The 23,747-nt window shown below is 42.2% G+C and overlaps 1 protein-coding gene across 1 annotated transcript in view; it reads right to left on the reverse strand.

Moving 5' to 3' along the window:
• Positions 1-23,747, reverse strand: part of CYTH3 (cytohesin 3) — a 91,373-nt gene that overhangs the window by 14,636 nt on the left and 52,990 nt on the right. The window contains exons 2-5 of the mRNA XM_058569316.1: positions 9,933-10,015; positions 8,194-8,258; positions 7,551-7,617; positions 1,427-1,545 (exon numbers count right to left, since the gene is read on the reverse strand). Of these exons, the coding sequence (XP_058425299.1) occupies positions 1,427-1,545; positions 7,551-7,617; positions 8,194-8,258; positions 9,933-10,015 (334 nt within the window). The remainder of the gene's footprint in view (positions 1-1,426; positions 1,546-7,550; positions 7,618-8,193; positions 8,259-9,932; positions 10,016-23,747) is intronic.

Consider the following 23,747-nt stretch of genomic DNA (forward strand, 5'->3'; position numbering starts at 1 on the left):
ACTTTCATTCTTTTGCATGTGGCTGTCCAGTTTTCCCAGCACCACTTATTGAAGAGACTTTCCTTTCTCCATTGTATGTTCTTAGCTCCCTTGTTGAAGATTAACTGTCCGTAGACGTGTGGTTTTATTTCTGGGCTTTCAATTCTGTTCCATTGATCTGTATGTCTATTTTTGTACCAGCACCATGTTGTTTTGATTATTATAGCTTTGTAGTATATATATATATATTTTTGTGTGTGTGTGTGAGGAAGATCAGCCCTGAGCTAACATCCATGCTAATCCTCCTCTTTTTGCTGAGGAAGACTGGCTCTGAGCTAACATCTATTGCCAATCCTCTTCCTTTTTTTTCCCCCCCCAAAGCCCCAGTAGATAGTTATATGTCATAGTTGCACATCCTTCTAGTTGCTGTATGTGGGATGCTGCCTCAGCACGGCGGGAGAAGCGGTGCATTGGTGCACGGCCAGGATCCGAACCCAGGCCACCAGTAGTGGAGCTCACACACTTAACCGCTAAGCCATGGGGCCGGCCCCATCTTTGTAGTATATTTCGAAGTCAGGGATTGTGATGCCTCCAGCTTTGTTCTTTTTTCTCAGGATTGCTTTAGCTATTCGGGATCTTTTGTTGCCTCATACAAATTTTAGGATTCTTTGTTCTATTTCCATGAAGAATGTCATTGGGATTCTGACTGGGACTGCATTGAATCCATAGATTGCTTTGGTAGTATGGACATTTTAACTGTGTTTATTCTTCCGATCCAGGTACATGGGATGTCGTTCCATTTCTTTATGTCATCATTGATTTCTTTCAATAATGTCTTATAGTTTTCATTGTATAGGTCTTCTACCACTTTTCACTTTTGATCAAGTATTTTTAATAAAAAGCTAGAAACAGAGGCCACCCTGGTTGAGCAACTGTTGGGCTTTTGTTTAAAAACCCAAAGTTAATTTTGGCTCACTCAGGGGACGTGCTGCCATAGAATTCCTGCCCTCCCTCTGCTAAGCAGGGCAAGTGGACTTTTAAGTGGAGTTAGCCAGGAAAGTGAATCTGACCAGCTGCCCTCCATTTAAAACATTACTAACTTTCCACCTTTATTCATACCCCCAAGTAACAGGGGAAAGAAAATCACTGACAAATCTGGTATATTTCCGGGCAAAACATCAAAAAAAGATGAAGATGTGTTCCAAGGCGAGGAGAAAGGCAGTGGCATTTCAGTTCCGTCAGGATTCCAGGGAAGCAGAGCTCCCACCCGGCCCCAGAATACCCACACTTCTCTCCTCATGTCCACAGATGAGGACGTGACTGCACGGGGCTCACTCCTTACTGGGGAGCAGCCTGTGTACCCCTACAGCCCACGGCTGAGTAACTGGGACAGACCCTGATGTAGAGGGTGGGCCCAGGTCAGGCTGCTCATTCTCCTTCAACTTACCTCTCACCCAGATAGTCCCCAATGACAGTCTTATTTAGGCCTTCTCCTTTATACAGGAACTGGGCCACGTCTTCTGGGGAACTCTGCAGAAGGTCATTTTCTATTAGAAACTGAATTCCCTGAAGACGAACATAAGAAAGGAGGCACTGGTTAGGAGGGTCACCCAGACTCATTTTTCCAAGACAGAAATACATTTAGTGTAACCATCTTACTGGTTTGGACACAGCAAAAATAATACAAGAGCATGACCTGATTCTCACATCACCACACTACACTGTATCCATCAAAACAAAGCAAAGCAAACCATTAGTTCCTCCTGGCACTCTAACAGGTTAAAGGACAAACAGGTTACTGAGCAAACCACTGTAAGTGGTTACTAGAGATTACACAGGCAGAAGTAACAATAATGCCAAATTTCCCAGGCTCAGGAAGAGGACCTGCTTTGTGTCTGAGAGGAACACGTCGTACGCGGATGGCCAATCAATACCCATTCCCAAGCACCCTCTTCCCTCACCATCCTTCACTAAAGAATCATTTTCCCAGTCTCCCTTGCAGCTAGAAGTGACCTTGTGACACAGATCTGGTCAAACAGACAAACAGAAGTCTGTAGGGAGGACCTGGGAAAGCTGCTGGTTTCCCGATAAAAGGGGACCTACGAGCAGGCACTGCTCCATCCTCCTCTTCCTGCCTCGAACACACATGTGATGACTGGAGCCCCAGTGGCCACTGTATGAAGGAAAGGTGGGGATGAACACAGGGCCTCGGTCCTGCCCCTTCGGAGCCACTCGACACCCTGCAGCCACCTCCGCTGTGGGAGAAGACAGCCCATTGTGTAACCTGTCTTTACAGGATTTGCTGTTACCTGTGGCTGAAAATGCTAACTGATCACAGTGCCACTGAGCTTAAGGCAGTCAAAATTCATGCCCACTTGAAGGACCTACAGAGAGCAGCCAACAGTCTCTGAATAAAAATCTGCAGAGTGGCTGCCCTGGCCTCAATGAGCTGTGCTCTGTCTCCTGAGAAGTCCTAATAGCAGCAAAAATGTACCTCTGACATAGCTCTGAGCTGGTTTCAAAATACATGTTGGCAAAGCTAGTAAGAGAACAGGGAATTTTGTCATCTATTTACCTGGAGGTTATTTCTACAAATTCAGAGATGATATTCCAGCTAAAACTCTCAGTGCCCAAGACAGGGCTCCCTCATACTGTTATTTGTTCTAAGTATGTGTCTCGATCAGAATATAGCTGGATTTTCCTGTTGTGTTTGTAACCTAATATGAAAGTGTCTGTCTTTTCAGAGCTTAATTTAGCCCAGATTTTTTTTCATTTTTTGTTTATTGCAGTAACATTGGTTTATAACATTGTAAAAATTTCAGGTGTACATCATTATACTTCTATTTCTGCATAGATTACATCATGTTCACCACCCAAATACTAATTACAACCCATCACCACACACGTGTGCTGAATTATCCCTTTCGCCCTCCTCCCTCCCCCCTTCTCCTCTGGTAACCACTAATCCAATCTCTGTCTCTATGTGTTTGTTTGTTGTTGTTTTTATCTACTACTTAATGAGGGAGATCATACGGTATTCGACCTTCTCCCTCTGACTTATTTCACTTTGCATAATACCCTCAATGTCCATCCATGTTGTCACAAATGGCTGGATTTCATCATTTCTTATGGCTGAGTAGTATTCCATTGTGTATATATACCACATCTTCTCTATCCATCTGTCCCTTGATGGGCACTTAGGTTGCTTCCAAGTCTTTAGCCCAATCAGATTTATGGTGCTTACTGATTGCTAGGACTTATTCCTGATCCCATTTTGTTCTATTTCTCACACTTCGTCAGCCTTTTGTGGAATTGATCAAGCTCTCTTTATTCAAGTATTCCTAACAATTTAGAAATCCTATTTTATTGCTATTCTTAGTGCTTCCTCTTAAAACTTTAACAAATATTTAAACTTACATTCATCTATCAACACCTAGAACACCCTCCCCGACTTACTTCCCTCCTTCCTTTCCCCCTTGCTATTTACATATTGAGAGAACCTGGGGCTTTAATTTTAAAAATATTCTTTAATCAATCTCTCACTTGGACTTAACTACAAGTTTTGCTGGTTTCTTTGAGCATCTTTCCCTTCTTCTTCCTGCATCTTGCCTTGGATTCATTTCTTGTTGAGAGGGTACTGCTCCAACCACTCAATTTCTAGAGCTCAGAGAAGGTCTTGGTGGTGAATTTTTTGAGTCTTCACATGTCTGAAAATGTCTTCACTTGTCTCCTCTCAAGGGTGACAGTCCTGAGGGCAGAATTCCAGGTTTTAAATAATTTTTCCCCACCTTGAACAACACTGCTTCCCTGTTGTCTCTGATCCACGGTTGTTAATAAACTCACTGTGACTCTTGTTTCTTCTTAGAGAATCTAGTCTTTCTTTCCTAGAAACTTCAGTGACTTTCTCTTTATCCCCAAGGTTTCTGGTATTTTACTCTAGGCATAAGTCTTTTAAAAATTTATCCTGCTTGGCATTTGGTGAGCCCTTTGAATCTCAGGATTCTATCTTAACCTAGTTCTGAAATATTCCAATATTTCTTTGAAATATTTCCTGCACTCCATTTTCTTCTCTCTCTTTCTGGGACTTCCATCAGGTGAAATCTGAGCTGCTAGACCTGTCTTCTAGGTCTTGTAGTTCTGTGCCAGACTACGGAGAGCACTATACAACTGCACGCTCCAGCTCACTAAGACACTATTCAACAGCATCCCCTCTGTCACAGCCCAGCTCTCAGGTTTTCCCATGACACTATTTTTCATCACCAAGGATCTTTCTCACAACTCTGTTTCTGTATCACGGATAAGCAACATTCATCATATCTCTTTGATGAGATTTATAATATATAAAAATATCCTATTTTTAATGTTTCCTTCTATTGTTTCCGTGAAGTCTGTTTCCTCCAGTGTGTGTTCTTATGCTCATCGAGTTTCACATCTCTTTCATAGTGTCGGTTTCCTCGTACATTTGGTGATTCCTGGTTGGGTGTCCCTCATTGTATTGAAGATTCTCTGGTAGCCTAACTGAATGCCATTTGTTTCTGGTTTTTACTGCAGCCACCTCCAGGGATCTGGCCGCGGAACAGGTAATGCAGCCAGGTGGGGTGTGCCAGTAGCTGGTCTCTGGGAGTGAGTGTTTCTCTTTCTTAGTGATGACAGCTACCGAAAGTGCAGCCTGTTTTCATGGACTAAGTGGCCCCTCTCTTGCTTCTGCCACTTGGGGGCACACACCACTGCTCAGTGCAAGCTCAGCAAGGGTGAACAGTCTAGATGTCCCTCCCACAGTCGATGCCCCACACCTGCTGCCCCTGAGCGTGCAGAGCCCCTGACGCTGCTCTCTCTTCCTGGAGCAGTTCTTTCTTCTACGTGCTTTGGGCTGCCATTTATCTTGTGTCTTTCAGGGATCCTTCAATTTCTAGTCCTCTCAGTGACCTCCTGCTTGTTATAGATTTATATGTTATATTTTTAAAGGCATTTCTAGGAAATTTGGAATAAAAGGGAGAGGCTGCTGAGTGTTTTCAGCTTCCGTGATCTAATCAACCTTTCTTATTCATTTATAAACCCAAGTGCTACTTCTGGCTCTCTAATACACCTGAACACACCAAAGCTCCTTGCTCAAAACGTTATTACTCTGTGACTTAAAGAATTTCCTACTAGCCTGAAAGAATGTACTTATTCGGAAAATAGCCTCATGTTTCACAACATCACATGGTTTAACAGGTGCATGGGGAGGAATATAATTTGGAAACGTGTCTGAAGCACGTGAGATCATCCAGTGCCATCAAGGACTGAAGGTCTGTGTCCCCCTAAAATTCGTATGTTGAAACCCTGACCCCCAGTGTGATGGTATTAGGAGGTGGGGCCTTTGGGAAGTGATTAGGGCTAGGTGAGGTCATTGGGGCAGGGCCCTGGTCTGATAGAAGTAGTGCCCTTATAAGAGACACCAGAGAGCTTGCTCTTTCTGCTGTGTGAGGACACAGCAAGAAGATGGCCATCTGCAAGCCAGGAAGAGAGTCCTCACCAGAGCACGATCATGCTGGCACCTTGATCTTGGACTTCCAGCCTCCAGAACCGTGAGAAAATGAATTTCTGTAGTTTAAGCCTCCCAGTCTATGGTATTTTGTTATGGCAGCCCGAACTGACTAAAACAAGTCTAAATATAACCAAATCTATAAAACCAGAGAACTCTGATAATTTTTCCCAACAAAAGTAAACACGCAGACAATGTGCCATCTGCTTTTATTGAGCAACATAATCACAAATAAGTTGTTGAATGCAACCAATAATATTTAAAAAAAACTTTCAGGTGAAGAGGAATGCAAAACAAAGCCTGCAGAGCAATTTGCTGCAGCCCAGACAAAGCAGATGAAATACCCACTTCCTAAGATGTGGTCGGCAGACACCACAGGGCCAACTAGTGGTCTGAGCCATCCAGGCTGACTCAGTGCTCCCCACAAACCAGCCCCAGCGCCTGTAGGAGCTCAGTCAGTGCGGCGGTTACGGCACGAGTCTCAGAGTCAGATTCCTTGCTCGGGACACTGGGCCGGCAAGTTCCTTGGCCCTTATTATTGTAAATCTAACACATAGTACATGTGAAATAAGACGGGAAAGAACCTGACAGAAGACCTTCTAAGAACTGAGGGTAAGTTCATGCTCATGAAACTGAAACCTGAGGCAGAGTGCTAGCACCACTTCAAAAAATAAGTATTTATGTGTCTGATTCATGAGCAAGACTTGAATTTATCCTTGAACTTATTGGTGTGGCTGTCCTGTGCTGCACTTTAAAACATAACGTCCTATTTTAAAAACATCCACTTGTTAAATGATCTCTCTCCTGAGATGTTCCCAATGCTTATTAAATCAGCTGATAATTCAACTCGGTAAGCTCAACTTCAAAAAAAACAACTGTTACTAACCCCAAATATGAAATCATTACCAAATTCACAAAATCATCCCCACTGACAATTTGGAGATGATTTATGCCCCATAAGCAGAGAATTAGGAAGCAACAGGAAAATGTTCACAGTGGCTAGAGGACACCAGTTAAACAAAGACCCTCCCCTGGCTGCAGAGGTGCTGTACCTGAAGAAAATCCAACTTTGCAAACTATGAATAGGGAATAATAGTATGTATTTCTTTAAATAATATTTGCAACTGTGCTTGCACCTATAAATGTAAGTTTATAGATCTCAGACATTGCACAGTCTAATTCCTTAACCAACAAACATTTATTGAATGAACAAATAATTAACCAGTACAGAGGCTCAATGCCAAAAAAAACAAAGATGTTAGACGTGAATACCAATTCAAGACCAACGAGGAAGGCAGTAAACCAGCTCTGCAGGTGGAAGTCAACCGGGAGGAGGCCCACGGCGACCTCTCCACACACACGTCTTTCCTCTCCTAGACCACAAGCCTTTGTGGCCGACTCAGGTCCACTCTTCTTTCTCAAAACCAAAAGAATCTTACAACTGAACCATATGTTCCAAAAAAGCTTTATAGATTTTTGGTCCTTTAGCTCAGTCTCAAAAACAAGCAGCTACATGTTGCAGGCTTCATTATTTTGGGGTGTTTTCCCAGAAAATCTAACTTGAGGAAAGACCAAGATATTGGCTTAAATTTGGACAGTTCCTGGGTCTTTCATACAGACATCCTCTTTTTAAGGTGAATGAAAGGAATCAAGTCCTTTTCTTGAATCATTTAACCCACTTAGACCATAAAATATACAAACTTCCCATCTGGACTCCACCCTCCCTCTGCCCCCACGAACCATGCAACTCCCTGGCTGTGGGGCCTGGCTTCACTGAGGACCCTGAACATGTGTCCATGTGGCTCCAGTGAGGCTAGTCCTCACTCAGAACTTCACATGGAAAGAAAGGCCTTTTGGTCCAAGGACCAGTTCAATGGACACTTTTGCTTCACCCCATTCATTAGCAGCCCCTTTTTTGATAAAAATTTAACATCAACTTTCAGTATTTTTATGAGGTGATATGACCACCTTTGTCCAAAAGGGAGACAGCCATCAAAATCAGTCAACCAATCTCTTGCAGGCCAAAAAACTGAAAACGTTCTCTTACCTTTTTGGGATCCATATTGAATTTCTTCCTTCCCATAGCTATCTGCTTGTTCCGCTGAGTCGTTTTGCTATGCGTGTGAAATAATTAAGAAATTGTTACCGGCTGTTTGCACCGCATGGTGAGTGTGTGGTCTCCCACAGAGCGCTGGCCACGGCACTCAGCACGTTCCCTCCACGACAAGGCATGAAGGAGAAAGCAGGGGCTCCCAAGACCCCTCCGTCCTCCAAGGTGGGAGCAGCAGCTGGACGGCTGCCGGGGATCTTTTCTACACTTGATAACTTCTTTCCAAACAGCTAATGATGAGAAACGGCCATTTAGGAAAAGCACAGTTCCTTGTTACACAGAAAGGTTACCTCCTACAGGTGAATGCTGAGGTGCCTGTGCCTCTTCCTGAACTACAAGGGCAGACGATGAACTAGAGAAAGTAGGGGAGAGAAGCAGCCCCCAGACCAGCACACCGACTCCTCCACGGACAGCACGAAGGAGTGAGGGGTGGAGAGAAGAGGAAACAACTCCAAAAAGGACGCCCACTTCCCTGTCCCACCCTCCCACCCCTGCTGTAGTCACCGCTGTTTCTATGAGTTCAGCTGGCGGTGAGGAGAAAGGAGAGGAACTGACTTGAAGGTGTAGCCATATTGTTTACCTCTCCTCCACAGATGTTAGGTTGTCAATCTCTGTCATCACTTCAGCTATTTCATATTTCAGTCTCTGTCAAGAGAGAAGAAAGAACGGTGGGGGTGGGAGTCTTCACTCCCTCCTCCTAGACTCAGAAGATCTTAGCCTTCCAGGTGCATGCTTGCCTGAGGTCTCATCTGGACATCACAGGGATGGAAAACCAATACTTTTATTGACACAGAGAGAGCTGCCTAGTCAGAACCATCCCAGCTCAGGAGAAAACAGAATTATTTATTCCAACACCTCTCAACAGGACGAGATCGGGAGTTCCCTAGGGAGATTCTGGAGTGTGTGTAAAATCACGAGGGACACTGGGAGAATGTCACAGGTGTAAAAGATAAGAAGAGCAGAAGGACACGAGGCGTCTTCAGCTCACTTGCTGCAGCCTCTGACCATCACCACACCCACATTCACCTGTCCTCTCCTTCACTGCCGCCTCCGGCCCTGGGAAGACCGGGGAGAAGAGGAAGCTTACACACACTGATTAGGTCCCCTAACCACCAGTCTCAGGGTGATTTCTATGCAGAGGCCACATTGCATGAGATGAAGCACCATGGACAGAGCCCAGGAGGTGACAACAGAACGTGCCTACGGCACTGGGACTCCTCTGTCCCTCCATGTGGGTCCGTCACTTACTGAGAGACCTCTGGCAACCCTCTTAACCTCTCTGGGCCTAGGGGCGGTCTCAACTCAAAAATGAGGTCCTCAGAGCTACATAAGACTCCATACGCACTATTTTTATTAACATCCAAATAGGACCATTAACCTTAAAATATATGCTGCTTCTTCAACGAAAGCACCCATTCTGGGTTACTGAAGGGTGGAGGGTAAGAAGGAAGGGCAACCTTAGAAGAAAAAGCTCCACAAATTATCTTTCAAATACAAAGAAATTTTTATTCGGAACCCTATTATTTTGTGTGCCAAGAAACTTCAGACTTAAAATGTGAGCTCCTAGAAAGGAGCTATTGTCTGGACAAGGCTTGGTCTTGCACAAGTGGCCTGCGAAGCCACGTTGATTTTGGCATGACAATGAGTGGGAAGCTTCTCAAAGAAGCGCTGCATGTCGGGTTGATTTCCCAAGGAAGCCCCAAATGGTAGCAGAAAGTGCTGGTCTTCTGAATAATTTCTGCAACAATTATAGACACTCTGACTCTGAGACTGTGGCTCTACTCTTTGCTTCTCCCGTGGGACCCCCTCCACCCTGTCCTCTGAGTACACAAACACGGAAAGCACAGTGTTTATCTGCCTGTGTTGTATTTGTCATTCTACTCTCACCAGCTAGTAGGTGCTGGGTGCACAGGTAGAACTCAATATGTTTATTCCTTTATTCAAAAGATACCTGAGTGCCAAAACCGTGACAGGCAATGTTCTAGGTGCGAGGGATACTGGCAAACGAAACAGGGTCTTGTTATACAATTTTAGAAAGCAATATGCTTGTAGGCTGCTGCTGTTGTTTAAACACGTCCTTTTTGACTCTGGAGTCACGAGTCACTGACTGCTGACTCTAGTTCTGTGATGTCTTCATTTCCCTCCCAGTGTCTGCATGTCTGGTAAGCGTGATATCTGCTTTACCAACCTGGATAACTCTTTCGCTCTGTCTCTTCGTGTGATTCGGATATACACATACTAGATACCCATTTTTTACATTTTCATGAAGTTATTTATTATTTTACCTAAAAGCAAAAACTAAAGGAGATTTTTTTTTACCTCAATGTCATCAATAAGTTCCTTTTTTCTTCGACGAATGTCTAAAAGTTCTTCTCTCTCTTCTAATGAGAGGTCTTCAGGCACTGAAAGAAAAAAAATCAAAACTATTAAACAACAACTACTCTGGAAAACAATTTGGCAATATCTAGTAAGGTTGAAGATGGGCATACGACCAAGCCAGCAATTCTCTATATAGATATTTATCCCAAAGGAACCCTAGCATATAGACCACATGTAAGATATTCATAGCAACATTATTTATAATAAAAAAACAGTATGGAGATTTCTCAAAAAATTAAAAATAGAAATACCATATGATCCAGTTTCTGGGTATTTATCCAAAGAACACAAAAATGCTAATTCAAAAAGATATATGCACCCCTATGTTCATCGCAGCATTACTCATAGTAGCCAAGACTTGGAAGCAACCCAGGTGCCAATCAATGATGAATGGCTAAAGAAGATGTGGTATATATATAGATATAAATATATATACAATGGAATACTACTCAGCCATAAAAAAGGACAAAACCGTGCCATTTGTGACAACATGAATGGACCTTGAGGGTATTATGTAAGCGAAATGTCAGAGAAAGACAAATACTGTACGATTTCACCCATATTTGGAAGATAAACTCATAGATAAGGAGAACAGATGGGCGGTTACTAGAGGGGAGGGGGTGCGGAAGGGCGAAAGGGGTAAAGGGGCACGTATGTATGGTGATGGATGGAAACTAGACTTTTGGTGTGAACACGATGCAGTTTATATAGAAGCTGAAATATAATAATGTACACCTGAAATTTACACAATGTTATAAACGAATGTGACCTCAAAAAAATAATTTTTTTAAAAAAGAAAATCTAAATATCCAATAAGAAAATGAATAAATTATGGTATATTTATAAAACAGAATCCCACAAAACAATTAAAAACAATGGCTGAACCGAGTCTGTCAACACAGATGAGCCTCACAAATAAAACAGAGATGATAAAAGACTGAAGACTTACACTGTACAGGCATACTTTGTTTTATTGTGCTTCATAGATATTGTTTTTCGCAAACTGAAAGTGTGTGGCAACCCTGCATCGAGCAAGTCTACCGGCACCATTTTTCCCACAGCATTTGCTCAGCTTGTGTCTCTGTGTCACAGTTTGGTAATTCTCATAATATTTCAAACTTCTCCATTATTATATTTTATATTATATATTAAAGTATGTACTTTTTAGACATAGTGCTATCACACACTTAATAGACTACACAGTACAGGGGCCAGCCCCGTGGTGCAGTGGTCAAGTGCGCGCACTCCACTTCAGTGGCCCAGGGTTCACGGGCTCGGATCCCGGGTGCGCATCAATGCACCGCTTGTCAAGCCATGCTATGGTGGAGTCCCGTACAAAGTAGACGAAGATGGGTACGGATGTTAGCCCAGGGCCAATCTTCCTCAGCAAAAAGAGGAGGAGTGGCAACAGACGTTAGCTCGGGGCTAATCTTCCTCTCACACACACACAAAAAAATAGACTACAGTACAGCGTAAACGTAACTTTTATATGCACTGGGAAACCAAAAAATTAGTGTGACTCGCTTCATTGCAGTATTTGCTTCACTGCGGTGGTCTGGAACTGAACCACAGTATCACCGAGGTCGGCCTGTATAGGATACCTTTCATAGAGGGCTGAAAATAGAGCACGTGGATTTGTAAATGTTTGCAGATGTATATATACGTATAGCAGAGCATAAACAAACACACAGGAATGATAAACACCAAATTCTTGATAGAAGTTCCTTCTGAGAAGGTTGGGTGGGAGGAAATAGATTCCAGAAGGATACAGGGAGTTTCAATGTAGTGGGTGAAGGGTGGCCAGTACAAGGATATTTGTTGAGTTTTTTTTTAATTGACACAGAGTTGTTCACAACAGCCTCTTATTAATGATTCATCTCTGTAGTATTTGCCATTGCTACTATGTCTATATTCTCTCTTTTCTTTGATTAATTTTGCTAGAATTGGTTTCTTTCATTAAGCTTTTCAAAGAAATAGCTTTTGAGTTTAATAGTCCTCTATTGTGTGTTTAATTTCTATTTCATTAATTTGTTTAAAGAAACAAAAGATTAAGAATCTGAGTAAACAGCAAGAGAACATGTCTAGCTCCTACACACAAATTAAGAAAATGTGATAATGGGGTAGCTGTAGACAAACTGACCCATAAACCAGGAGACAGTAGCCAGAAAAATACCCACAGACCAAGAGAAAATTGATTTACAAAGAGCTGACACTGCAGCTCAAAAAGACAGGGTGGACTTGGGGCTGACCCGGTGGCGTAGTGGTTAAGTTCTAGCGCTCTGCTTTGGCGGTCCAGGGTTCACAGGTTCGGATCCTGGGCATGGACTGACGCGCTGCTTCTCAAGCCATGCTGTGCCAGCGTCCCATATAAAAAAGTAGAGGAAGATGGGCACCGATATTAGCCCAGGACCAATCTTCCTCAGCAAAAAGAGGAGGATTGGCAACAGATGTTAGCTCAGGGCTAATCCTCCTCACGCACACACACAAAAAAGACAGGCTGGACTCTTCAGTACATGGGATGTGCTCTATCAGTTATCTATATGTAAAAAAAAATGAAATTGAATCCCTGTTTATCATCATACATATTTTCAATCAACTCCAAGTAGAATAAAGGCTTAAATGTGGAGGACAACACTACACAATTTTAGAAGTAAATACAGGAGAATGTGTTTATAATTTCAGAGTAAAGATGGTTTCTTAAAAGACAGAAAAATGTAAATCACAAAGGAAAATATTAATAAATTCGATATTAAAATAAGGAACCATTGTTCACCAAAAGTCCCACAACATAAACTGAAGCGTTAAGTCAGAAACTGTCAAAGGATTGGTATCCAGAATATATAACTCCTATAAATAAGGAAAAAATAAAAAACAATGCTTAGAAAATGGGCAAAAGACTTGAACAGGCATGGGATCAAAAAAGTAATATGAATGAGCATATGGAAAGACGTCAACTCTTTTAACAATTGGGAAAATGCAAACTACAACCTCAATAAGACACCGCCTCTAAACCTGTAGTAAACTTCACGAAAACTATAGTAAGGCAATTTCTCAGTAGGACAAAGGTAATGGGAAAAGAGGAAATAAGAACACATTTCAGAAGCTGGAAGAGACCGGACCAGCAGTAACTGACTTAACCAAGGTGAGAAGGATGACTCTGCAGCCAATAGTGGGCAGACCAAGCAGTCATCGGACACCACAGAACCCTTCAGAAGGCGTAGGCACGGCTGCCCAGGAGATTGTGCAGGCAGGCTGAGAAGGGGCTGAGCTAATGAAGGGGACTGATGAAGGCTGTGGAACAGCGCCTGGATCGCTTTATCTCCTCTCCTCCTCCACAGAAGATTGGTTTATCTCTAGAGAGGAAAGTAGAGGGACCAGGGGACACCCAACGCATGTGAGGGCAAGGGTGCTACACCAAAGACAAGGGACGCAATCAGTACTGACACTCCCCACCAAGTCATCTTCCCCACAGGGCTGCCAGCAACCAGCCCTTTACCCCCACCTGCACCGCCCTGGACAAGAGGTGGGGAGGGTCCCCTCTGCAGAATCGATCAGCTTTAGATCTAAAGATACTGATATGGGGGTGGGAGAGTTCACCAAGGCAGGGGGGATTCCGCCAACAACCAGTACACCTAGATCACCCCACAGAGAACTGCAGTCAACAACGCCTCATGCACTCAGAGCTTCCAATAAGCCTTTTAGTCCTTTACCCTCAAACCTGACGTAAACCTCTAACATGCAAAACAGATACCAAAAAAGACACAAGAAAGCTAAAAGAGGTAAAAGTGGTTACACCTTAGAAAGCAAGAAATGTTGTGGGCAGGCAGGGTAATGCTGTTTTTTCCCCACCACATACCTTGGAGAACCAGCTGACTCTCTAATACATACTTAACTGATAAATACAAACCCCCCCCCCAAAAAATACATGTATTTCAAACTCACCAGAATGTGCAAAGGAAAGGAGTGGGGAAGGGAGGGAGGAAGTCTGCTGGGAGTATCAACTGGCACGGCCACTTGGAAAACAGTTTGGTGCTGTCTATTAATATCAGAGATGTGCATAAGCTATGAGCTAGCAATTTTACTCCTAGGTATATATTTTAGAAAAATTTTGAGCACTGCATCAGAAGATATGTATAAGAATGTGAAAGAAGTATATTTTGTAAAAGATAAAGGGGGGGGGAGAAAAGGAAATAACCTAAATGCCAGTCCAGAGTAGAATGGGTAAATATGTTGTTGAATATTCATACAATGGAATCCCAAACAGTAGAGAAAATGAATTAAATGAACCCAGGCCGCCAGTAGCGGAGCGTGCACACTTAACCGCTAAGCCACGGGGCCGGCCCGACAGTAAAATTTTTAAAAATGGTATCTTTAAGTATTTTCTAATTTTCCAATTATATTAATAATCTAGTTATCTGACAGAGCCCAATCTACCAAGAAGCTACAATTTGGTTTACTGCTATAAATGCTAATGACTCCCCTGCAAATTTTACATACACACACACACAATCTTCCGTAAAGTTAATCAGCAGTTCTATCTTCCCTTAGGAGAAGCTGTAATGTTCCACAGATACGACCTGTGGCCAGAAACCCTATATTTTAGTCACTATATGTCAAAAGTGATAATTTAACAAATTACCCATTCCACAAAAATTTGATAATAGGAGATAAAATCGAGTTCAAACAATTACATGCAGATGACACAACTGCTTACTTTTGGCTACCTAGTCCTAATGGAAATTGATGTCTCTTACCCTTTTATTAATAATCAATATTAATATTTTTATTATGATATGGTATTTTTTTTAGAGTTTTGGTCAGTTCAGGGACAGGCCACTTCTACAGGCCACTTAGGACACTGGCAGGGACTGGCCAGGTGGCGCAAGCGGTTAAGTGCGCACGCTCCGCTGCTGCGGCCCGGAGTTCGCCGGTTCAGATCCCGAGTGCGCACCGACGCACCGCTAGTCAAGCCATGCTGTGGCGGCGTCCCATATAAAGTGGAGGAAGATGGGCACAGATGTTAGCCCAGGGCCAGTCTTCCTCGGCAAAAAGAGGAGGATTGGCAGATGTTGGCTCAGGACCAATCTTCCTCACAAAAAAAAAAAAAAGGACACTGGCAAAGCATGAGCTTGGCCACTGGTCCCACTAATTCACTAAATGGGAATGCAGTACAAGGAGCTGTGGTTTAACCCAAACAGAAATAATACCTACCTCGTAACACTGCAAAAACCGGTGATTTAAACTGTTAAATTAGCATGAGTTCCTAGCTACTACTGAAGTAATATGATTATACAAAGAACAAAACAGAAGGCTGTGGTCCATCGGTAGCTGTGTCTCTGGGTCTCATCACCACTCAAGAACTATTTGCCCTCAGTGAGGTGATAAAGCGGAGTCCAGATGGCTAACAGGGCCAGTCCTACGTCAGCCACACTGGGGGCCAGATCACTAAGGTACTACGATTACACTGCAGTAAGTAGTGGCCTTCCTGCCAGGCGCATGGAAGCACAGAGTGTATCTCAGTGGAAAGAAAGAGCGAGAAGCTCTGAGGAGGCCTGAGTGTCTACACATAGGAAGTGCCCAGGACCTACCACTCATCACCTGAGCACCTTCTCATTTCCCCTCAGTCTCCATCGTGCTCATCTTTACCTGTCCCAGGACACCCGTTGTTGGCCCAGCCTTCTTTGAATTAGGTGAAATACCCTTTTCAGACAAACAAAAACTCAACAGTGTGCCACCAGCCCACCACCATTACAGGAAATTCTGAAAGAATGAACTTCAATCAAGAGAAAAGAGCCAAGATGGGAGGGGTGAGATGCAGGAGGGAATGATGAGCACAGATTTACATAAGGAAACCTAAAGGAAAAGTGACTATATAAAATAATAATGTCTCATAGAAGAAAAAAATAGAACTAAAACACCCAACAACACTAGAACGTAAATGGGAAGAGAAATAATTTGCTCTAAAGTTCTCAGAGTTCTAAGGAAGAGGGCATAAATGATTAACTTTAGACTTGGCAAGTTAAGAATGCATATAAAAATTTCTAGGCTAAGCAGGAAAAGAATGGGAATGGAGTTCAAAATGCCCAAACTGGGAAAGGGGAAAAAAATAATTAATTCAAAGAAAGACAACAAAAGAGAAACAGAAAAATTGTTAGATATGTCAATTATACCTCAATAAAGCTGAAATCGGGAAAAAAAAAGAACAGCCATTAGACATAGAAAAAGCAAAATACGAAAGTAGAAAAAAAATCCAAATACACTGATTTTCATGTGGTAGACTAAAAAGCAAGTCCACAATACTTTGCAGTTCATCCGATCAAGAAGGGGAGTCTATTTTCCACTGCTGAATCCGGACTGGCTTTGGGACTTCCTCTGACTTAGAGAACGTGGCAGAAGTGACACTGTGCAGATCCGGAGCCCAGGCCTCAAGATGTCTTGCATCTCTACTATCTTGGAACCCTGAGACCACTGTGCTCTGAAGAAGCCCGGGCCAGCAACCTTGAGAAGGAAATCTACTGTGGAAAGAAACCATATGCAGAGAGAGACCCAGACATCTCAGCTGTTGCAGCCCCCTCCACTAAGGCCCCAGACATTGTGAGTGAGATCATCTGGGAGGAGCTCAGCCCTGGCTGACCTGCCAGCTGAATGCATCCACGTGAGTGGACCAGACAAGAGCAGTCCATGAACCACCAGCCAACACATGGAATCGTGAGACACAATAAACCAGTGTTGAATCAAGCCAATTACTCTGGAATACTTTGTTACACAGTCAAATAACTGATACATTTACAATGAACATACATGGAAAAAAGGACCAAGTTTAAAAACCTGAACATAAAAAAATGAAAAACAACAAAACCCAACTAAATGCTCTTTACAAGAGGCACGTTTAAAATCTAAGAATCCCTAACAACTGAAGGTAAAAGGGTAGAGAGTGATGTATCAGACAAAGTCTTACCAAAAGAAAGTTTGTCCCACTACATTAACAGGGGAAAAGAGACTAAAGATAGAGTCACTGGATAATGACATATTGCTCAACTAATCACACAATTAACAAGTCTGAAGTTATATGCATCTAACAAAATAGCTTCAAAATATATAAAGCAAAAATTGAGCAGTACATGTAAAAATGGACTTTTCCCATCAAAGGCAAAAAAAAAGGGAAAGCTATGGATTTGGCTGACACAATTAACAAGCTTGAACTAATGGACACAATATGCTTCCTCAATTTTAAGATGCACATTTTTTCCACATTTTTACGTCTGAAATCCGTTGTGACATATATAGGTCATTGCCTTCCTATCTGGGAATATGCTTATTACTGCTAGAGGCACAACTGAACAGTTACTCGTTGATGTTTCTGTCAAAAACACAATTTAAGGACCTCTGATGAAGGAATACAAGCCTGGTTATGGCTTCAAACCTTTCATTGATACCTTCTGGTAAGATCAAGAAAGTCTCAGCATAAAAACCTGCAGAATTTGAAAAAACCTGGAGATAATAAAGGAGCACTCTTTTAAGAAACGCTCTGTTACCCATGCTTTCGGTGGCAAAGAGAACACTGCGCAGAAAAACGCAAATACGAACTCTGAGTAGAAGAGTGATTGTAAACAAGTTTTGGGAATACCCCAAAACGTATTTTGCTCATATTTTACTTTTTATATGTATGCATAATAAATAGTAAAGGCGATTAAAAAATCATGTTTAAATAGGTTTAAAGAACTCTTTCAATCAGCATAAATAAACTCTAAGTGAGAAGAAATCATTAAGTCTGGCTTAATTGGCAGCTTTTGTTTTTTCTTAGTGGAACATAAAATGATGATGCATCTTATAATTGACAGAGACATAGTTGCAATCAGATCACTGATTCCAACAACTGTGCAACAGACATTCTGAGGGCATATGGGACATTTATGCAAACTGACTGCACACTGGTCCATTAAAAGTCTTAATCAATTTCACAGGCCTGGGGGATAGACACAGTAAACTGGCTCTGCTCAGCCTCTGTGGGTACCTTCCTGTAAGAGCAGAGGTCAAAAGGCTCTCATGCAGTTAGGCTTCTAAAGATAAACTAGGCTCTACCAATGAGATGCAATGCAAAAGATTCCAAAGAGGAAAGTGAGGCAAGGGCCCCCATCCTGCCTTCTGGTTGGCTGGCCAGCAAGGATGTGCAAGTTGAGGATTTTCTGGTACAGCATCCTTGTGCTCATTCTCTAGCTTCCTGGGAATCGAGAGGGTTTTGCAGCAGCAGTGGCTTTGTGATTAGGACTTATGGACCCCGCGCTAGCTGGGGACACACATGGAACTCAATGGCTCCAGGGCTCACCTCGGAGAGGTTTCTCTCTGACTCAATTCTGGAGACCCAGGCCAGAGCCCGCTCCTCTGGCCATTCCAGGGCCATGGCAAGCACCCATTCCCTGTATCACATACCCTTTCCTGCTCCAAAAATCAGCCTGCTTCATATTTCTTGTGTGGAACTCCCAGTGAAACAATTGGTATCATCAAGACCACATTCTCTGATCACAGAACAATTAGGTTAGAAAGCAATACCAAAATAGTGACTAGAAAAAGCCATTTGTTTGGAAACTAAGAAACACAATTCTAAATAACTCATTGGTCAGGAAGACATCGTAAGGGGCCAGCCCTGTGGCCAAGTGGTTCAAGTTCCACACGCTCGCTTCGGCGACCCAGGTTCGGATCCCAGTCGTGGACCTAACTCCACTCATCAGCCATACTATGGTGGCATCCCACATACAAAACAGAGGAAGACTGGCACAGATGTTAGCATGTTAGCTCAGGACTAATCTTTCCCAAGCAGAAAAGAAAAAAAAAAAGAGGAAGATTGTCAATAGATGTTAGCTCAGGGCGAATCTTTCTCGGCCAAAAAAAAAGATGATGTAACGTAAATTAGAACATTCTGAGAAGAGAATGATGATGAAAATACTACACAGCAATACTTGTGAGCTACAGCTATAACGATACTTGGAAATTCACAACTTAAAATGCTCCTTTTAGAAAAGAATCAAGTGGAAAATGATAAGCTAAGCATTCACCTTAAAAAAATTAGAAAAAATAACAGTTTAAACCCAAAGGAGAAAGAAAATAATACAGAAAAGAAATTCACTTAAAAAATGCAATAAAGTGAAGTGGGTCTGGAAAACAGTTTGGCAGTTCCGCAAAAAGCTAAACACAGAGTCTGCATATGACCCAGCAATTCCTCTTCTAGGTATTTACCCAAGGGAACTGAAAACATATGTCCATGCAAAAACTGGTACATGAACATTCACAGCAGCTTTATTCACAACAGCCAAAAAGTGGAAACAAACCAAATGTCCATTAAAAGACGAACAGATAAGCAAAGCATGGTCTACCCAAACAATCGAATATTATTCAGCCTTAAAAAAGAATGCACTAATGATACATGCTTGAACACATTATGCTAAGTGAAAGAATCCAGCCACAAAGGACCACATATCATAGGATTCCATTTATAGGAAAGGGCTAGAACAGACAAAATGAATTTGCGGTGATAGAAATCAGAAGAGTGGTTAATCTGGGGGCCGGGGGCTACTGAAGGAAAGAGGCACAAGAGAGCCTTCTATGGTACTGCAAATGTTCTATATTTTGATCTGGGTGGTAGCTACACTAGTGTGTGTACGCATATCGTACATGTAAAATAGCTTGAGTTCTATGTGCTCTTCACATTTGGGTGTTGTATTTATTGCCCCTTAAAGTCTACTTCTGGGTAAGTGATTCCTTTTAATACTTGATAGAGAGAAGGAAGAATTTCCGGAAAAAGACACCGAAATAGCATGTTAAGAACCTGCCACACACTAACAGAACCATTTCTAATCTACTTAGGATGACCTCAGGACAACCTGGTTTCAGGAACAAACATAAGATTGTCTCACTTATGTCCTATGGCTTTAAAATACAGACCACAGAGTAAGGGGCAAGAAGCCACAGCAGCGTTATAAGGGACACGGGCGAGGGGGATTTTTTTTTTTTTTTCTTTTTAGAGCAATTACTAACTACAGAATAACATACTTCGGAAAATCTAAAATCCATCAAGTATTAAGTACACCATTATTTTATGCCCTGTTAAGAAAGAAAAACCACTAGACTACCAGATCTAATTTTAAGAGGCCAAACTGCAAAATGCATTCCAATTTCAGTGAGGTTAAAACAAGCACCTTAGAATCAAAGACATCCAGCTATGAAGAATGCTTACCTTACAATGGAATAGCATTTCTTAAGTCAAAGTTGTTTCCAGAGCAGATAAAAGAACATTGCTAACTGTTCTAGAAGATGATACCTTTGAAAACAACTGCTGTTACTCTTCCAAAGTCTCCTTCCACCTTAGGGATGCACATCTGTCATCCGATGATAAGAATTTTTTGTACAATACAAAGATGACAGATAAAATTAGCAATAAGAATTAGAGCAGTCGTTGCAAGTTTTTAAAATAACTGCTTTGTTTTTACACTCACATAAACATCCTCTTGACGACCAATGTGCCAACCCACAACTGGCACTCTTCCTGTTTGGTGATGTAGCCAACTACCACCGAGCGACAGGACTTCCACAGTCATACATCTAACTGAAGGCAGTGGTCAAGGGCACTTTATTCCCTGGCTCCATCCAGCAAGACTACAGAGAACAGCCAAGGACTTTGCTAGCTCTCTGGAATCCACATCAAAAGTGTTTCATCTGAATCACTGATTCTAGCTCATTTTCTATTGCAGTTTATTACAACACAGTCTACAGGCATCCTCCATCAGCATCACTTGTAGGTATTTGTTAAAATAGGGTTCATAGGCCCTACACCATGCCCATCAAGTCAGAACCTCTGCATTTTATCAGGCATCCCAAATGGTTCTGTTGAACACTGAAATTTGAGAACCACTGATAAAATGTAGCCATGAACACGTCAGTCCTTAATTCAAATCATGAATGCAATATATTAAGTACAGAGGTAACATGACATAGTCATTAGAAGCCTGAATCCTGCAGCCTACCTGTCTCAAAGCTTGTCTCTGCCACTTACTAGCTGTGTGACCTTGCACAACTTACCTAACCTCTCTGTACCTGTTTCCTCACCCATAAATAGGATAATAATATACACTATTATGTTAAAAAGCTCATCAAAATCTAATGCTCTTCTTGGATATTACTGAAATCTCAAAATAAATATTTTATCTTAATACAAATTAAAGCGAGAAGCATTTAAAGATCTTGAAGATATATATTTTTATCTCAATCATGAAAAATTAATAATGAACACTGAGATTTTCTGCCCTAGATAACTGAAAGAGCAAAACAAACAACTTCTGACATCAAGTCTGTTTAACTGATTTTTTTCACAGCCAGAAGTTGTGGTTGGGGGTGGAGGGGGAACAGCTTCACAAATACACATGAATAAAAACAGTGTGAAGACAGGTTGGCGGTTCCTCACAGAGCTAAACATAGTCTTACAATACGATCCAGCAATCACACTCCTAGGAATTCACCCAAATGAGCTGAAAACATATGTCCACACAAAAACCTGCACACAGATGTTTAAAGCAGCTTTATTCAGGATCGCCAAAAACTGGAAGCAATCAAGATGTCCTTCAGTAGGTGAATGAATAAGTAAACTGTGGTCCATCCAGACAACGGATTATTACTGAGCACTAAAAGGAAATGAGCTGTCAAGCCATGCAAAGACAAGCAGGAACCTTAAATGCATATCACTAAGTGAAAAGAAGCCATTCTGAAAAGGCTACACACTGTATGACTCCACCTACACGACATTCTGGAAAAGGCACAACTCCAGAGACAATAAAAGGATCATGGTGGCCAGGGGTTCAGGGGGACAAGGAGAAGGACAGATAGGTGAGCACAGGGGATTTTTAGGGTAGTGAATCTATCCTGTATGGTACTGTAATGGTGGATACATGTCATTATGCATGTGTCAAAACCCATAGAACTACACAGCACAAAGAGTGAATCCTATGGTAAACTATGGACTTTATAGATAACAATAACCTAGCCATACTGGTTCATCAATTATGACAAATGTACCACACTAATGCAGGATGTTAATAGGGAAACCATGATATGGAGGAAGGCATACGGGAACTCTGTACTATCTGCTCAATTTTTTTAATGTAAATCTAAACCTGTTCTAGAAAATAAAGTCTATTAATAATATTTTTAAAAATAGAGATAATGACATCCAAAGCTTCCAAATAGCTCTCTGAAAACTTTTGTGAAAGTCATCTCTGGCAACTGAATCAACGCAACCTTCCAACAAGCCCTTTTGAAGACCAGACAGAAGGTGAGAGAGGCTGCTTCCCAGATTTCAAATGAGATTTTCAATCACGATCTCAGAAAAATGTCACCTAAATTTTAAGATTACACTTTATTCTTTCCATTTAAATTATCTTCAAAAACTTTGCCCTTGAGAGCTTCATTAAGCTGGAAGATAAAAACATTTTCATAACCAATTTGCTGTAGCCATAGGTGAATTCTGGCTAAAAAAAAATGCACGAAATTTCAGCCAGTAAGCATGCAGCTGGTGTCCCCAAAAGAAACTCTCAGTGCATGTGCCCTTCCTTTTTTTCTAATCCATTTCACGGGCTCTGATGAACTCTGACACACCTCAGACATCCCCTGAAGTAGTGGTCCCAGCCTTAGGACAGCAGCATTTCTTCTTCCACAGCATCTTTAACTATGTATCTTTCAAAAAGAAACGATGGGTATAATTGCTTTCAGCAGTAGATTCAACACACTTAAATATGCTTAAACAGAAAAAAAAAAAAAGCGGGGGGGCGGACGCAATGATTTTATCTTTTATAAAACTTGAAGTCTGATATCCTCAGCTAAGTCTTCAACGTGATGTTTGATTACAAAATGGACACATATTCTAGAATTTCTTCTCAATTGCCTTTCCAACTGAAGTTTTGGCAGTACTCACTAAAATCAAATGCCTCTCCCCTGCTTAAAATACACGTAGCCTCCCAGTGGTGCTCAGAAAAAATCCAGCCTCCTCACCGGGGCCTACAGCGCTCTCCCGGATCCGACCCCAATCACCTCCCCCCCACCAGGCCCTGAGCAGGAACAGCTCTCCCTAGCTCCCAGCTTACTCCAGCCACCTGCAGTTCCCTCTGCTGGCTCCCTTCCTCTCCTCAGCTCAAACGTGGCCTTAGTCCTCACCCTGTCGAGAGGATCCACAGCCCCCTGCACAACCGCTTTTATAAGATATCACTGTTTTATTTTTTCTTAGCACTCGGCATTATCAACAGCACCAGGAAGCAATCAGAACAGTGACTACATGTATGTGCTCTGGGGCCGCACTGCTGGGCCTGGCTCATGGCTCTGCCACTTCATTAGCTGTGTGATACTGAACTGTGTGATTCCCTTTTCGCATGTAAAAAAAATTGTTTTATTTTTAATTGTGGTTAAAAAAAAACACAACATAAAATTTACCATCTTAATCATTTTTTTTCCTTTTGTGAGGAAGATTAGCCCTGAGCTAACATCCAACGCCAATCCTCCTCTACTTTATATGGGACACTGCCACAGCATGGCTTGACAAGCAACGCATCGGTGTGCGCCCGGGGTTCTGAACCTGTGAACCCCAGGCCGCCGCAGTAGAGCGCGTGCACTTAACTGCTACGCCACCAGGCTGGCCCCATCTTAATCATTTTTAAGTGTACAATTCAACAGTGTTAAGTATATTCACACTATTGTGCAATGGATCTCCAGAGCTTT

The sequence above is a fragment of the Diceros bicornis genome, chromosome 26 (genome assembly GCF_020826845.1).
Source record: "Diceros bicornis minor isolate mBicDic1 chromosome 26, mDicBic1.mat.cur, whole genome shotgun sequence".
Lineage (NCBI taxonomy): Eukaryota > Metazoa > Chordata > Mammalia > Perissodactyla > Rhinocerotidae > Diceros > Diceros bicornis.